This window comes from Barbus barbus (assembly GCF_936440315.1).
Source record: "Barbus barbus genome assembly, chromosome: 35".
Classification (NCBI taxonomy): domain Eukaryota; kingdom Metazoa; phylum Chordata; class Actinopteri; order Cypriniformes; family Cyprinidae; genus Barbus; species Barbus barbus.
This window is the reverse complement of record NC_136763.1, coordinates 20,207,361-20,224,071: the sequence shown is the minus strand read 5'-3', so window position 1 is coordinate 20,224,071 and position 16,711 is coordinate 20,207,361. Positions and strand designations below refer to the sequence as shown.

The following is a 16,711-nucleotide window of genomic DNA, read 5'->3' as shown; positions in this document are numbered from 1 at the left end:
TAGGCTAAAGAGGAAGAGATCGGTTCTCATGCCGCTTGAATTCAGGCGCTACAGCAATTTGTCACACATTAAAGAGCCACAAAATGGTATTTATTGTTTGAATTTCTTTAAAAAAAATTACAAAATTTGAAAGCTGAAACTTTGTTTCATACATAAAGTAACATGCTCTGTCTTGTCTATCGGTGTGTTGTCAGTTTTCTCTGTGCTTTATGATGTATTTTTAACTGATGTGTAGCGTGAGAACATCATGGCTTGTCGAACATAGCAACAGTAACGAAGGGATTAAGGGATAAAGCAGTCCTGGCTTTTCAAGAAATTCCTTACCCGCTCCCTTAACCAACAGCTTCCCAGAAGTGATGTTTGTGGGGGAGCGAAGCAAAGAATAAGAAGCCATTCAGCCATTAAATGTAGGATAGAGTGGGGGAAAACGCCCCTCCCCCTTAAAGGTGGAGTAAGTGATTTCTGGAAGCCAATGTTGATATTTGAAATCACCAAAACAAACACGCCCCTACCGGAAAAGGGTCTCGCCCCTATTTTGATAGCTCCGCCCCAAACTACGCAACCCAGGCAACGATTAGATCTTTGAAACAAAGCAAAACCAATGTTACACCGTGCCTATACCGGACGCCAGTGGCGCGACAAAATACTGTAGAAGTCATTATAATCAGTGATGCTGTCTACACTGGATGCTGCGTGGTTCGACACAACAAATCCCAGACAGAAAACTGCTGCCGCATTCTATGTATGACGTGCTGACAGAAATTTCAAATGATTTTCAACGGTCGCTTTATCACGTCCAGTGTAGGCAGACTTTAGCTGTTGTCCGGTGTAGACACGGTGCTACTCCTATCGAGAAGAAACAAAGCAACATCGGCGTCCGATCGTAGGCCTTCCGCTCCTTGAGTGCTCTCCAGCGCTGGAAAGCTGATCCGATATTTACACGGGTCCTACTTCTTGCCTCATTGTTCCGCAGACGTTTTCCTCTTTTGTTTTTTATCCACCATCTCTATCTTCTGTCGCTCGGCTCGGCTGTTCACTGAACGCTCTCTCCTCCACATCATGAGTAGACACGCCCCTTACTGCTGATTGGCTACAAGTTTGTTTTGGTACTCGGCCAGCGTTTTTTTTTTAAATTACATACCCCACTTTTAAGGACTGTGCTATTTTTTTCTGTGAAACAAAAGTTAAATATTTTCAGAAAAGTTATCATGGTTTTAGTGACAATGACATAAATCATAAACCAAAAATGGCGTTTTCCCCCACTCTGCCCTACCATCATAATGGTTTTGAAACTTATATTTCAAGGCACAAAACAGCAGCAACTCACAGATGTTTTAAGCCTGTGTGTATCAATGTTTAGTGCTCAGTTTGGGGGTGTGTAATGCAGTCTGGGCGTCACTATATAGCAGCGCTCTGCTGGATCTTATATCCGCCTCGCGCTCTCTCTCTCTCACTTCAGCCTGATTGAAGCTGCATATGTAGACGTTTCGTCTTTTTGTTTGCTGTGAGACGGCCATATGTCTCAGCCAGTGTTTGAATTCACTCCGTTTCTCCACCTGAACCAGTGACTGAGCGAGTGTAACTTTGCTTCTTCAAACACGCTGGTTTAATACACAGAGCATTTCTGTCGTGTAAACTTGCGCTGTTTTGGGCTCAGCACCACTGAAGGCTGAACAGCTGAATAGCTCTTCTGACATTGAGGAATTATACGCGTCCGTGAACTTCGACTATTAAATACCCCAGACTTTGGAAGGCAGACTGAACTTGTGCAGTGATGGAGTGCTCGGCGCTGAGCAGGGAAGGCGCTGGTTTGGCCAAACCACCCAAGCATCTTTGGAGGCAGCCCCGGACCCACATCCGAATCAAGCAGCGGTACCACTCCGACACCGAGAGGTACCTGTGCTGTAACCAAGGCACGGAGAAGCACCGCCCGGGTCTGAAAAAAACAGGAATGTCCTGGCCGTCTTCTTTTAATAAACGGTAAATCGTAGGAATCGGTTCTTTTGAAATTCAATAGAGTAGAACTTCCTCATGTGAAAAGACAACATGTGATCGTTGTTTGTGTCTCAGTAACTGGGAGGCTTTCAGTGAAACGTCCAATTACGCAAATGCTTGTTTTGTTAGAGTGCTTTGGTGTTTTGGTTTCATGCATCTAGTTCACAGCCTGCTTAAATGGAATATTTAATGTCCTCTAAATTGAAATTCTAATATCATAGTATTTTGTAAAAGCTGTTTTAACTATATAATGGAGGTATATTTAAATTTAGTTAATAAATCAGGTCAGTCTACCAGTTACCAGTTTAAAATGTCAGGTGGGGGCAAGTTGACACATTGATATGGAAGTTGTCACAAACGTGTTGTATGGTATAATTTTATTTAAAAATTATTAACTGCATTTTTAATTAACCAAAACTATGATTTTTGTATTTATTTACTTTTTTTTTTTTTTTTTGTACAAATATGTTTTATGGTTGTTTTAAATTAGGCTAAAAATACATTAAGCATGTGCATTACACCTACAGACACAGCTGTTTTTTTGTTTTGTTTTTGTTTTGTTAAAGTGTTATTCTCAAATCTGTGTTAATAAACAGCAGGTTCTCATTTTCAACCCACCCCATACAGTGTGACAATATGCCCCGGCAGAACGGAAGAAGAGTGTTTGTTTCTATATAAACATTGATTTTACAAAATAAACCCACCCTGAGAAATATTTACTGGACTATGAAGTAAGATAATAGGACCTTCCTACACAGCTAAGTGAAATCAGCATGTTACATGTGTTCCTTTCACCTGTTATCATAATGTTTCCTTCAGTCGAATCTCAGACTCTTCAAAAAAAAAAAAAATAGCTACAAAAAATAGCAGTACATTTAATTTAAACCCCTTTTGATTAAGCAACATTTTCACTAGTCACCCACGCAGTGCTTTCTTAAAATGAAAGCACAGATTATGCACAAATGTGGCCATGAGATGTTGTATTAAAAATAGCTGATGGTAAGGCAGCGTATGGTCTGTGAACGCTGATTATTTGGAATCAAGTTTTGAATAGCACTGAATCACAGAGAGTCAGAAGCAGGTGTACTAAAGTGACTCATAGTTGTGTTTTTACTTGTTTATTGAAGCTTTTACTTTTCCTGGATATGAATACTATCAAGCTTTGAGAGTTCTGCTGCATTCATTTCCTTCACATAACACTTTCCTGACCATGTGGATCTGCTTTTTTTGTACATCCCTTTGTCTTACCCAGAGACTATGATTCTGCATATCCAGACTCCAGTATCAGCCTTTTTATGCTTGTGATAATTCTCTTATAAATGGAAGTGTTTAGACTGAAGACTGATAATGCATCATGGTCTTTTAGGCTATTCCCTGGACACTAAAAAAGCAAAACCCAGGGGAGGTCCATTTAATTATCTTTAGACTTTGTATATACCCGATGGTGCTCTGGGTTATTGCACACACAGCCTTTGAAATGTGAAAGGGCTGTAGCTTCTGGGAATTTGAAGTGAACGAAACAGATTGACCCAAAATACAAATTTGGTCTGATTTTGTGTTTGCTTAAAATCATGTGAAAGAAAACATGCTTAGATTAAACAACACTGAGCAGAATATCTTAGTAGCGATTGTTAAACTCCATCTTACCTGTGTGTGTTTTCAGCTAATCAGTGCTTATTCCGTAATACAAAGAGAGTGTGTGCTCTCTGTGTTGCCGGGTTGGGAAGAGGAAGTAAAAATGTGTTGATTTTGAGAAAAAAGCTTTTATTGGTGGATTTAAATCCGGCCATGAAAGCTTGTAGAGGCTTGTTATCAATGCAAGATAATGCAAATGCCAAATTAAAATATTTTCAGGCTAAATAACTACTAGACGATTATGCTTAATAAATCAAGAGAAGCAGAAATCGTGATCACGATTAAAATACGATTCATCGTACAGCCCTAGTTATTGTCTTTGGAGTAAACAGGCCTTAATAGTCCTTTAATTTAGCTTTCTGTGGAATCTTTGGTTTGTGTGAGTGGGCAAATTTATGTGACTTTATCTGTTCTTCCATCTGTTCTTCCATCAACATTCATTAGGTTAAAGGTTCTGTAAACACCTGTCCACACTTTTTTTGGCAGGATTTATAACCATAATTCAAACAAGGATGAATAAAATGAAGCAAGCAAACAGCAATTACGGGAACAAGCACACCAATGCTATATTTTAGTGTAAGGATCAGTAGATAAATATGTGAAAATATTTCAAAGGCTTTGGGTGAGTTTAATTAGACATTTAAAAATTAACCATGCTATTCTGCAAAATAAATGCATGAAGAAGCATGACTTACGACAAGTTATTTCAAAATGCTGATCTGTTTGCACTTTGGAGAGTAGGAGGTGCATATGGTTGAAAATTCATAGCCTAAAATGTACAAGGAAAAGGGTTTGAGTGATAAAATACATAGTATAACAGTAGTATGCAGGTGCATCTGAAAAATCGTGAAAAAGTTCATTTTTTTTATTGTAACTTATTTCAAAAAGTGAAACTTTCATATATTCTAGATTCATTACAGTTTTTTTGTTTTGATTTTGATGATTAGAGCTTACAGCTCATGAAAGTCAAAAATCCAATATATAAATAAAAAAATCTCAAAATATTAGAATATTTCCTAAAATCAATCAAAAAAAGGATTTGCCAAACAGAAAAGTTCAAGTTCTTTAAAGTATGTTCATTAATGCACTCAATACTTTGTCAGGGCTGCTTAAGCACAAACTCCAGCATCAGTGAGGTGTAGCATGGAAGCGATCAGCCTGTGGCTCTGCTGAGGCACTATTGAGCCTTCAGCTCGTCTGGATTGTTGGATCGACTGTTTCTCATCTTTCTCTTGAAAATGTCCCATAGATTCTATATGGGGTTCTGGTCAGGCATGTTGGCTGGTCAATCAAGCACAGTAATATAAGACGTGGAATTTGGATCTACAGTCAGTTGAAAGCAAATCTGCAAAGGCTATGCATGGTTTGCTAGCTATGAAGATCTTTATTAGATGAACACCTTGTGTGCTGTCGGTTCCACGGGTATAGATTTGATTACAGCACACGATACCATGACATTACCAGTTTGTTGTACATGTACCTTACACATTAAATACAATGTATAATTTATTCATTAAATAAACTGTCACAGAGTATGAAATGAACACCCGCCAAACCCGCGTTAGTTCCAGGAGGAATGCCTTTGGCTTGACATAAATACTGATATTTTCACAATATTTACGCTTGCAGAAATCAAGGCTACATTTTTTTACACTTTGCAGAACAGACGGAAGAATATCCGTCAATGTGCATTTGTTTCGTTATGTTCAGATGTTCTGTAGCGGTCATGTGAGGAGTTTTCACTCTTCTCCGTGTCAGAGGTTATGTATATATATACATTTATAATACATAATTAATATACTTTAAAATATAATTTAATTCAGTGATGTAAATCAGAATTTTTATCAGCTGTTACTCCAGTTTTCAGAGTCATATGATCTTTCAGAAATCATTGTTTCACAAACCAGTGTTGTTGACAAAACAGCATATGCTGGTTATGTATGCTTTGAAGCTGGGATGCTGGTTTAAGCTGGTCTTTAGCTAGTAATGTGCTGGTCTTACGCTGGTCGGACCCTCAAATGGTTATTTTTTCCTGTTTACTGTCGTTGTATTTGGGGTCAATATGACCCCGACAATTGATGAGGTAATTGTAAAAAAAATATAAATTTTAATCATACAAATAATATATCATTTTTTTGTTTACTTCTCATCTATACATTAATGCTGTGTTTTGGGAGATATGAAGTACTTTTGTACGTATTTACCACAAAAATCCTCAACTATACCATTAACTTGAATGTGAAATATTAAAATTTTATTAAAAAAACACTTGATAATCCAATATTTAATTTAAATTGTTTCTGGATATTGATCTAGGTCTTAGTTGTAGAATTCTGCCATCTGCTGGTTAGAGATAAACTGAAAAAGGTTTACAGGAAGAAAGAAATCGTTTGACCAGCAGAGGACCATAGAGAGCCATTCATTTTACTGGATGTGGCCAACTGCGCGTATCACAACTGTTGCAATGCATTTTGTGAATTTATGTATATATAAACATTAGCAAATACATAAAAAATAAATATTCTTTCATACAGTCGAATTTTTGAAGTTTTTGATGCATTATGAAACTAAATGCCACAGAAATTTGACATAAAAATGCCACATAAAACACCTAGGACAAGACAGATTATAGTGATTTTAATGAACCACGTGTAAAAAATAATAATTTTAGAATGTAGAAAAAAATTAATAAATCATATGTAAATAAAACCAACAGCAATATGCATAAATGAACAGGAGTGAAGAGTGAACATCGAATAGCAATACAAACGTGTGTGTGTGTGTGTGTGTGTGTGTGTGTGTGTGCATTAGTTCTCACCCCTTTATATTTTTGTTCTGCATTTAGGGCTGTATTTGTTTTTGTTAAGTATTTTAAAAGGCAGTGTATATATATATATATATATCACAACTTTTGTGATATATATATATATATATATATATATGTGTGTATATATATATATATATATATATATATATATATATATACACATATATGTATGTACTGTATGTATTTATATATATTTTTTATCTAAATATCTATATATCTAAATACAAATTGACTATATTCAGTATATGATCCAAAGTAACTAGTAACTAACTACTTGAGTAGTTTTTTTATCCGATACTTTTTTACTCTTACTCAAGTAACTATTCAGACTATTACTTTTACTTTTACTTGAGTAAATATTTCTTCAAGTACTTTTACTGTTACTTGAGTACAGTTTTTGGGTACTCTACCCACCTCTGATAATATCATGGTCAGCAAAGTACTTGGAAGTGGTTTTGGCAGTGTGGGCAGGTGCTAAAGTCCTGCTGGAAAAGGAAATCAGCATCTCCATAAAGCTTGGCAGCAGATGGAAGCATAAAGTGCTCTAAAATCTCCTGGTAGACGGCTGCATTGACTTTGGACTTGATAAAACACAATAGACCAACACCAGCAGACGTCACGGTACCCCAAATCATCACAGACTGTGGAAACTTCACACTGGACTTCAAGCAGCTTGGATTCTGTGCCTCTCCACTCTTCCTCCAGACTCTGGGACCTTGATTTCCAAATGAAATGCAAAATGTACTTTTATCTGAAAAGAGGACTTTGGACCACTGAGCAACAGTCCAGTTCTTTTTCTCCACAGCCCAGGTAACAACCTGGTAACAACCAGAAAAAAATATTACCTCCTGGTTCAAGATCAGACCAGGACATGTTTCATCAGGACACCCCTGGTGCACTGAATAACTCTGTAAAAGCCTGTTATTCACCTTTTGACTTTAGTAAGAATGTAAATGCAGACTAGTAGATAAGACAAGCCTAACTGAAAGCTGTTTCTAAGCAGAGAGGAACTGAATGTTTTCTGCCTCGTTGAAAGAAGGCCATTTTGTTCCCTTAACTAAAGATTTTCAGTGGGATCCAATTTTGTTATTTTTTATCATTTATAAAAGAACTTTCATTTCGGAGTGTAATCTTTACACATAGTGTTGGAATCACTGGAGAGCACTGTCATTTGCAACCGTAAATTTTTTGTACTAGCTGTGCTTTTTCTGAATACTTAATGTTCTCCGCTCTGTTCAGCTTGCAGTGTAACTGCAGAAATGCACTTATCTGTCAGTGTCTGACAGTCAGAAAGAGGGTCATTATCTGTCTGGCTGCGAGGACCCATAAGAACTGACCTGACCTTGTTCAATGTGCTTTATCTCTGTCTTGCTGCAGAAAGTGAGAAGCTTACAGTTGGACAAAAAAGTATTTAGTCAGCCACCAATTGTGCAAGTTCTCCCACTTAAAAAGATGAGAGAGGCCTGTAATTTTCATCATAGGTACACTTCAACTATGAGAGACAGAATGGGGGGAAAGAATCCAGGAAATCACATTGTCTGATTTTTAAAGAATTTATTTGCAAATTATGGTGGAAAATAAGTATTTGGTCAATAACAAAAGTTCATCTCAATACTTTGTTATATACTCTTTGTTTGGCAATGACAGAGGTCAAACGTTTTCTGTAAGTCTTCACAAGGTTTTCACACACTGTTGCTGGTATTTTGGCCCATTCCTCCATGCAGATCTCCTCTAGAGCATGTTTTGGGGCTGTCGCTGGGCAACACAGACTTTCAACTCCCTCCAAAGATTTTCTATGGGGTTGAGATCTGGAGACTGGCTAGGCCACTCCAGGACCTTGAAATGCTTCTTACGAAGCCACTCCTTCGTTGCCCGGGCGGTGTGTTTGGGATCATTGTCATGCTGAAAGACCCAGCCACGTTTCATCTTCAATGCCCTTGCTGATGGAAGGAGGTTTTCACTCAAAATCTCACGATACATGGCCCCATTCATTCTTTCCTTTACACGGATCAGTCGTCCTGGTCCCTTTGCAGAAAAACAGCCCCAAAGCATGATGTTTCCACCCCCATGCTTCACAGCAGGTATGGTGTTCTTTGGATGCAACTCAGCATTCTTTCTCCTCCAAACACGAAGAGTTGAGTTTTTACCAAAAAGTTCTATTTTGGTTTCATCTGACCACATGACATTCTCCTCTTCTGGATCATCCAAATGCTCTCTAGCAAACTTCAGACGGGCCCAGACATGTACTGACTTAAGCAGGGGGACACGTCTGGCACTGCAGGATTTGAGTCCCTGGCGGCGTAGTGTGTTACTGATGGTAGCCTTTGTTACTTTGGTCCCAGCTCTCTGAGGTCATTCACTAGGTCCCCCCGCGTAGTTCTGGGATTTTTGCTCACCGTTCTTGTGATCATTTTGACCCCACGGGGTGAGATCTTGCGTGGAGCCCCAGATCGAGGGAGATTATCAGTGGTCTTGTATGTCTTCCATTTTCTAATAATTGCTCCCACAGTTGATTTCTTCACACCAAGCTGCTTGCTTATTGCAGATTCAGTCTTCCCAGCCTGGTGCAGGTCTACAATTTTGTTTCTGGTGTCCTTCGACAGCTCTTTGGTCTTGGCCATAGTGGAGTTTGGACTGTGACTGTTTGAGGTTGTGGACAGGTGTCTTTTATACTGATAACGAGTTCAAACAGGTGCCATTAATACAGGTAACGAGTGGAGGACAGAGGAGCCTCTTAAAGAAGAAGTTACAGGTCTGTGAGAGCCAGAAATCTTGCTTGTTTGTAGGTGACCAAATACTTATTTTACAGAGGAATTTACCAATTAATTCATTAAAAATCTACAATGTTATTTCCTGGATTCTTTCCCCCATTCTGTCTCTCATAGTTGAAGTGTACCTATGATGAAAATTACAGGCCTCTCTCATCTTTTTAAGTGGGAGAACTTGCACAATTGGTGGCTGACTAAATACTTTTTTGCCCAACTGTATATTTCAGTTTGCTGTGTGATATTACTCAGACATCCCTCTGAGGATTTCACTCTTGGTGGAACTTGCTAGGACAAGCTTTTACAAGTTTTTTTTTACAAATCAAATTCTGCACAATCCCATGACTCTCACTTACTATTTAATGGAATTACTTTAATGCTGATTATTGAAATATAATATACTATGCATGTATACATAACACTCCCTTGTGTACATAACTACCATTCCAAAGTTTGGGGGTCTTTTAATTTTTGTGAAAATCTCTTATGCTCACCAAGGCTGTATTTATTTGATTTTAAATGCGGTAAGAACGGTAAAATTTTGAAATATTATCACAATTTAAAAGAAATGTTGTATATTAGAATATATTTTAGAATGTAATTTATTCCTGTGATTTAAAATGTAATTTATGTCTGTGATGAAAATGTACTAAATATATATTAATATTTTGGTGAAAATTATTTAAAAGTTAGAGATAAGAAAAAATGATAGTACTTTTATTCACCAAGGATGCATTAACTTGATCAAAAGTGTCTAAAGACATTATAATGTTACAAAAGATTTCTGTTTCAAATAAAACAGAAATTGCTGTTCTTTTGAACTTTCTATTCAGCAAAGAAACCCTAAAAGAATTGTGTCATGGTTTTTACAAAGATATTAATCACAAAACTGTTTTTAACATTGATAATAATAACAACCATTATTAATAACCGATCATTAATAATAATTGATAATAATTGAGCAGCAAATCAGCATATAGAATGATTTCTGAAGGATCATGTGACACTGAAGCCTGGGGTAATGATGCCATAAATTCAGCTTTGCATCACAGAAATAATTTATAAACTTTACATTTTACATTTTTTATGTTTTTATATGAAATATATTAAAATAAAAACAGTTACTTTAATTTGTAAAAAAAATTCTCAATATTACTGTTTGTACTGCATTTGTTTTTTATCAAAAAATGCAGCCTTGGTGAAATATCTTTCTTTCAAAAAAATGTGTATATATATATATATATATATACATATAATAATTTTAGTGATGTCAAACGATTAATCGCATCCAAAATAAAAGTTTTTGTTTACATAATACACGTATGTGTACTGTGTACATTTATTATGTATATATAAATACACACACATACAAGCATATATTTTGAAAATAGTTACATGTATATACATTTATATATTTAAATATAAACAGTATACGTTTTGGTGGATGACTACTTCATAGGTGGCAAATGTACCTTGCAGTCTCACTACATCCTGTGCAACCATGAAACTTTACTCTAAGCAGCAGAACTGTATCGGGATCATTTTCTTGTGTCTCATAAATATTCTATATCTATTCTTGGTCGTCAGACAGCGCTTTCCACTTCTCCATGAGCTCAGCTTGCCCTTTTATTTCTCGGAATCATGAAGGGGAAGGAGCATTTAGATTCATTGGAGTCATAAGCCATGTAAAATCACACACCGCATGTCATGCATCAGGCCTGATTTAAAAGAACAGCCAGGTCTTAAATTGAATGAGTGTTTTACATGAGTGGAATATGATTGCTCGATTTTGTCAAGAGGGCAGATGATGCCATTGGGTGAAATCCATAATACTTAAATACAAATTACAGTCGTTTCAATTGTTTCAAAGGGTGTTCTAATTGATAATGGATGCTTCCGCAGAGCGTTCGCCTGCCAGCTCTGGAACCCAAACACAGCTTTGGTCTCTGATCTCCCCCTCTGCCCACCACATGGTGCTTCATCTGTGAAATTAAACTCATTTCTCTTTTGGTGGGAGTTACAGGGGTTAGGATGGGGAGCTGTTGTCAGATACCTCTCTCCACAGGCCATAAGGAAAATAATGGCCAACTCGATGTTACGACTGAATCTCCGAGCAACGTCTGCTCGCTCATCGTTATTAGATCATTAATTCTGTCCGTATTATTTCCTTCCTCTCATTGCAGACTCTCACTAGCAATCTCTCTCCCATCGGTGTCCAGCTGTCCATGTCGTTTTTCTCCCTATGGATTTCTTCAAAGCTTTGATGTTCGTCTCTGCTCTGTCTTTTCGTAGAGTATCTGGTGTCATACTGCATTTTAAACGTACATTACCAGTGAAAAAGATTGGAATAATTAAAATTCTCTCTCAATATTCTCTCATGCTCACCAAGGTTGCATTTATTTGTTCAAAAATACAGTAAAACCTATAATAGTATTATAATTTAATATCATTTCTGTGATGCAAAGCTCAATATTCAGCATCATTACTTCAGTCTTCAGTGTCACGTGATCCTTCAGAAATCATTCTAAAATGCTGTAGTTGTAGATTATTGCTGCTGCTGCAAGCAAGTACAGGAACTTGCTACTGCCAATGCATACGGCGATACGGCGCTGTGAGTATTTAAGACATTCTGCTTCTGCACAAATAGCATATAAAATAACCCGTAGGAGATCTATACAGGTGGAGCTGGGGAAGGTGGAGGGTTTCAGAGGAATTCTGAAAACACGCTGCAAAATGATCAAGTGGATGCTAACCAGCCATTTAAGTGTAAAGCAGCAAGCTCATAGGCTGTGTATGCAATATGAACCAATCAGCTTGTGCCAAGTCATTTAACGCTGTGATTATCATCAGTTACGTTAAGACCCATCAGCCTGCACTGATAATCTAGTGTTTCATGAAAGAACTAGGCATTTATAATGTAACAAACACATTTAATTTTCTAATAAATGCTGTACTTTTAACCTTTCTGATCATCAAACAATCCTAAAAAATAAAATGCATCACAATTTCCACATTCAAAAACAAAACAGTTCATTTAAATTGCTATATCTCACAATATCCCTATTATTGCTGTGTTTTTGATCAAATAAATGCAGCCCTGGTGAGCGTAAGAAGAGACTTATTTCAAACACATTAAAAATTCTAACTTTTCATGTTTCTGTTTTCAAGGTTGTAATATTTTGGTGAGTGAACTGTTATTTTTTATTTCGTCTCAAACTCTCTCCATGAATAAGCGCCTTGCGCCACAGACCACACAATCCCATAATGCTCATTCTGAAGGCAGTGATGATGTTTGCTAATACAGTGGTTGCTCTTGAAGGTTCCGACGGTGTTTGAGTATAAGCGCAGGCTTTGTTTGCCTTAATAATGATTAATGCTCAGGCTTGAGTAAAAGGTGCTGTTGCCAGATCAGAACTAATTCTCTGAGCAAACAGAGAAAGGACAGTGTTTGTTAAGTAACCCATCATGCCAGATGCCAAACAGACACTTTATCAGTTATTTGTGTTGTTTGATTAGCGCAATTACCGTTGCTCATATTTAGGGTTAGTGATTTAAACAAACTTCATAAACAACTTTGGTGCAGATCTTGTGACTGATTGTCCTACAAATGTACATAATAGCAAAAATCAACTGGTTTGTTGAAAGGTGCTATTTTTCTTTCAGATTGTGTGACAGACAAGAAATAAATACATACATACATACATAAACAAACAAACTAGGGGCTCAAACCATGGGTCAGTCTCACAAAACCTATCCATGTTCAAACCATATTTTACGAAAAAACAATCAAGCAAATACATAAAATATTGAATTTGAAAAATATCAAATTCAAGATATGACAATTAAGCATCCCCATTTTCCTTACCTTCCCCTTATGTGTGTGTGTGTGTGTAATTAATTTTTAAAAAGTTAAATGTAGATCATATGTTTAGTTGGCAATATTTCGAATTCGCTTTTTTAATATTTTCAGTTTTCATTTTATTTTTAGTTTGTTTTAGTAATTTTATAATGTGCAGTTTTATTAGTTTTTGCTTTTTTAAATATCGCGATGTGGCTTTCTCTTTTTTCAATTTTAGCAATTTTAGCACCTCAACTTAACATTATTCAGTTGCCAATGCAACAATCAAATTTTTACACTTTCTTTTCATTTACTTTTTTATTATTATTTCTGTGTTTTTTCTATTACTAAAAATGATTTTTAAAAGTTAGTGCCATCATGCAAAAGTGATAATAGACTTTTTTTTGCAACATATTTCTTTCTTTTTTTTATATGGACGTTTTCATGACTCATCCATTTGGAGATAAGAATATTCTAGTTGGTTTTGCCTATGTTTATGCATTTTTACTGATTAAATTACCATCCAAACAATAAAAGATCAAGTGTACTATACAGTAAATGCCCACCAGGGAACATTTATGATTGACGCTCCTGCTTCTTCAGGCCATATACTCAATTAATCAACCTCCAACACAGAGTAATCAGTAATGAGACGTATGGTGAATGGTGCAGCGGTGAAACACAATTGCCATATGGTCTGAAGAGTGTGTTTTACTATACTAGAATCACCGGAATTATATTTCTGCAGAGACGAAATATAATTTCCAAATATCTATATCTATATATAAATATATCCAAAATATCTTAAATTGTGTTCCGAAGACGAACAAAGCTTTTACTGGTTTGGAACGACATAAGTGATTAATGACAAAATTTTCATTTTGGGGTGGAGTAACCCTTTAACAGTTTTTTACAAAACATTGCTAGATGTTTCCTGTAATAGCAAAGATTTGATTTGAAACAGCAACAGTCTCATAGCTATTAAACGGTTTCTTGTACAGTTTCTTCAGTTATCTCAAAGTAAAAAAGGTGATGAAGTTTGATTTTATGGTGGCTGTGCTTTAAAATTCAAGTGAAGAAGGGTGTTGAATGTCTGACAGTAATCAGTGTTGAGTCCTCCTATAAGGTTAAAGGGATAGTTCATTATTTTCCCATATCACAAGAGGGCAGTGTTTTTAAATATCATTTCACATAATACACTGGCACTAAGGGGTAAAATGATGGAGCACAATTTCGATTTATTTATTACAGTTGTCCCTCTTTTGATCTGGGTCTGTGTTAGTTTATTCATTAGAGTTTGGCAGATTAATTTTGGCCAAAAATTATTAATAGTAAGGATGCGATGTAGGAACAGTAATGCAAGTTGTCACATAACACATCAACAAGGCCTACGCCGGTGCTGGAGATGTGGCTTTTCTTCTCATATCTGGCTGCTAATTGAAATGCTGTTGGAAGCTTTTACAGCATTTGCTTGGTCAGGGTCACCATGTCATCAGTAACACACTGGGACAAAATCCAGATTTATCCGAAGGGGGATGGGACAAACGCAGTGTCTCACGATGATAGCAGATGGCTAGATGGTACAAAACAAATGGTCCAGCCGGACTTCTCCACGACAGAGGCAATGTCCACCTGTTCCCAAAAAATCATCAGTACAAATAATCAGCTTCTCTTTCCCGACCTGAAAAGTATAAATATCTACATATACAATGGTGTGAAAAAGTGTTGGCCCCCTTTCTGATTTTTTATTTTTTTGCATGTTTGTCACACTTTAATGTTTCAGATCATCAAACAAATTTAAATATTAATCAAAGATAACACAAGTAAACACAGCATGCAGTTTTTATTATGAAGGGAAAACAAAATCCAAACCCACATGGCCCTGTGTGAAAAAGTGCTTGCCCCCTAAACCTAATAACTGGTTGGGCCACCCTTAGCAGCAACAACTGCAATCAAGCGTTTGCGATAACTTGCAATGAGTCTGTTACAGCGCTGTGGAGGAATTTTGGCCCACTCATCTTGGCAGAATTGTTGTAATTCAGCCACATTGGAGGGTTTTCGAGCATGAACCGCCTTTTTAAGGTCATGCCACAGCATCTCAATAGGATTCAGGTCAGGACTTTGACTAGGCCACTCCAAAGTCTTCATTTTGTTTTTCTTCAGCCATTCAGAGGTGGATTTGCTGGTGTGTTCTGGATCATTGTCCTGCTGCAGAACCCAAGTTAGCTTCAGCTTGAGGTCACTAACAGATGGCCGGACATTGTCCTTCAGGATTTTTTGGTAGACAGCTGAAATCATGGTTCCAATTATCACAGCAAGTCTTCCAGGTCCTGAAGCAGCAAAACAGCCCCAGACCATCACACCACCACCACCATATTTTACTGTTGGTATGATGTTCTTTTTCTGAAATGCTGTGTTACTTTTACGCCAGATGTAATGGGACACACACCTTCCAAAAAGTTCAACTTTTGTCTCGTCAGTCCACAGAGTATTTTCCCAAAAGTCTTGGGGATCATCAAGATGTTTTCTAGCAAAACTGAGACGAGCCTTTATGTTCTTTTTGCTCAGCAGCGGTTTTCGTCTTGAAACTTTGCCATGCAGGACGTTTTTGCCCAGTCTCTTTCTTATGGTGGATCATGAACACTGACCTTAACTGAGGCAAGTGAGGCCTGCAGTTCTTTAGATGTTGTTGTGGGGTCTTTTGTGACCTCTTGGATGAGTCGTCGCTAAGCTCTTGGGGTAATTTTGGTCGGCCGGCCACTCCTGGGAAGGTTCACCACTGTTCCATGTTTTCTCCATACTGTGGTTCGCAGGAGTCCCAAAGCTTTAGAAATGGCTATATAACCTTTTCCAGACTGATAGATCTCAATTACTTTCTTTCTCATTTGTTCCTGAATTTCTTCGTATCTCTTTGGATGATGTGTAGCTTTTGAGGATCTTTTGGTCTACTTCACTTTGTCAGGAAGGTCCTATTTAAGTGATTTCTTGTTTGCGAACAGGTGTGGCAGTAATCAGGCCTGGGTGTGGCTAGAGAAACTGAACTCAGGTGTGATAAACCACAGTTATGTTTTAACAGGGGGGGGGGGGGGGGGGGGTGTCTCCATCCAAACACTTTTTCACACAGGGCCATGTGGGTTTGGATTTTGTTTTCCCTTCATAACAAAAACCCTTCATTTAAAAACTGCATGTTGTGTTTTGTGTTATCTTTGATTAATATTTAAATTAGTTTGATGATCTGAAACATTAAAGTGTGACAAACATGCAAAAAATTCAAAAATCAGGAAGGGGGCCAACACTTTTTCACACCACTGTATATGTCCACAGGTCTCTTTAGCTTAAGCAAGGCAGGAGTGTCTGTGACTAGCTCTTACTGCATGTGTTTATTGTTAGACTGTCTGAATCGAATGCTGGGCAAAAGAGTGTGTTTCTTCAGTGATGGCCTTGAACGGAAATTTTTTAGGAGGGGTATGATGGGAAAAGTCCTTTGTTACATCATTTAAGGACTCGGGAGGCTTGTCTTTGACCTAAAGCAGGATTGCAAACTAGAATTTTAGATTTTCTGAACCATACGTTACTGCCACAATACTGAATGTTGTGGGTGGTTGCTAGGGCATGGCTATGTGGTTGTTAGGTTGTTGCTTAAAAGAGCCC

At 37.3% G+C, this 16,711-nt stretch overlaps 1 protein-coding gene across 1 annotated transcript in view; it reads left to right on the top strand.

Annotated features, from left to right (window-relative positions):
• Positions 1 to 1,452: 1,452 nt before the first annotated feature.
• LOC306855322 (3',5'-cyclic-AMP phosphodiesterase 4C-like) overlaps positions 1,453 to 16,711 on the top strand; it is a 62,154-nt gene continuing 46,895 nt past the window's right edge. The window contains exon 1 of the mRNA XM_079393926.1: positions 1,453 to 1,980. Coding sequence (XP_079250052.1) covers positions 1,775 to 1,980 — 206 coding nt within the window. The 5' untranslated portion in view covers positions 1,453 to 1,774. The remainder of the gene's footprint in view (positions 1,981 to 16,711) is intronic.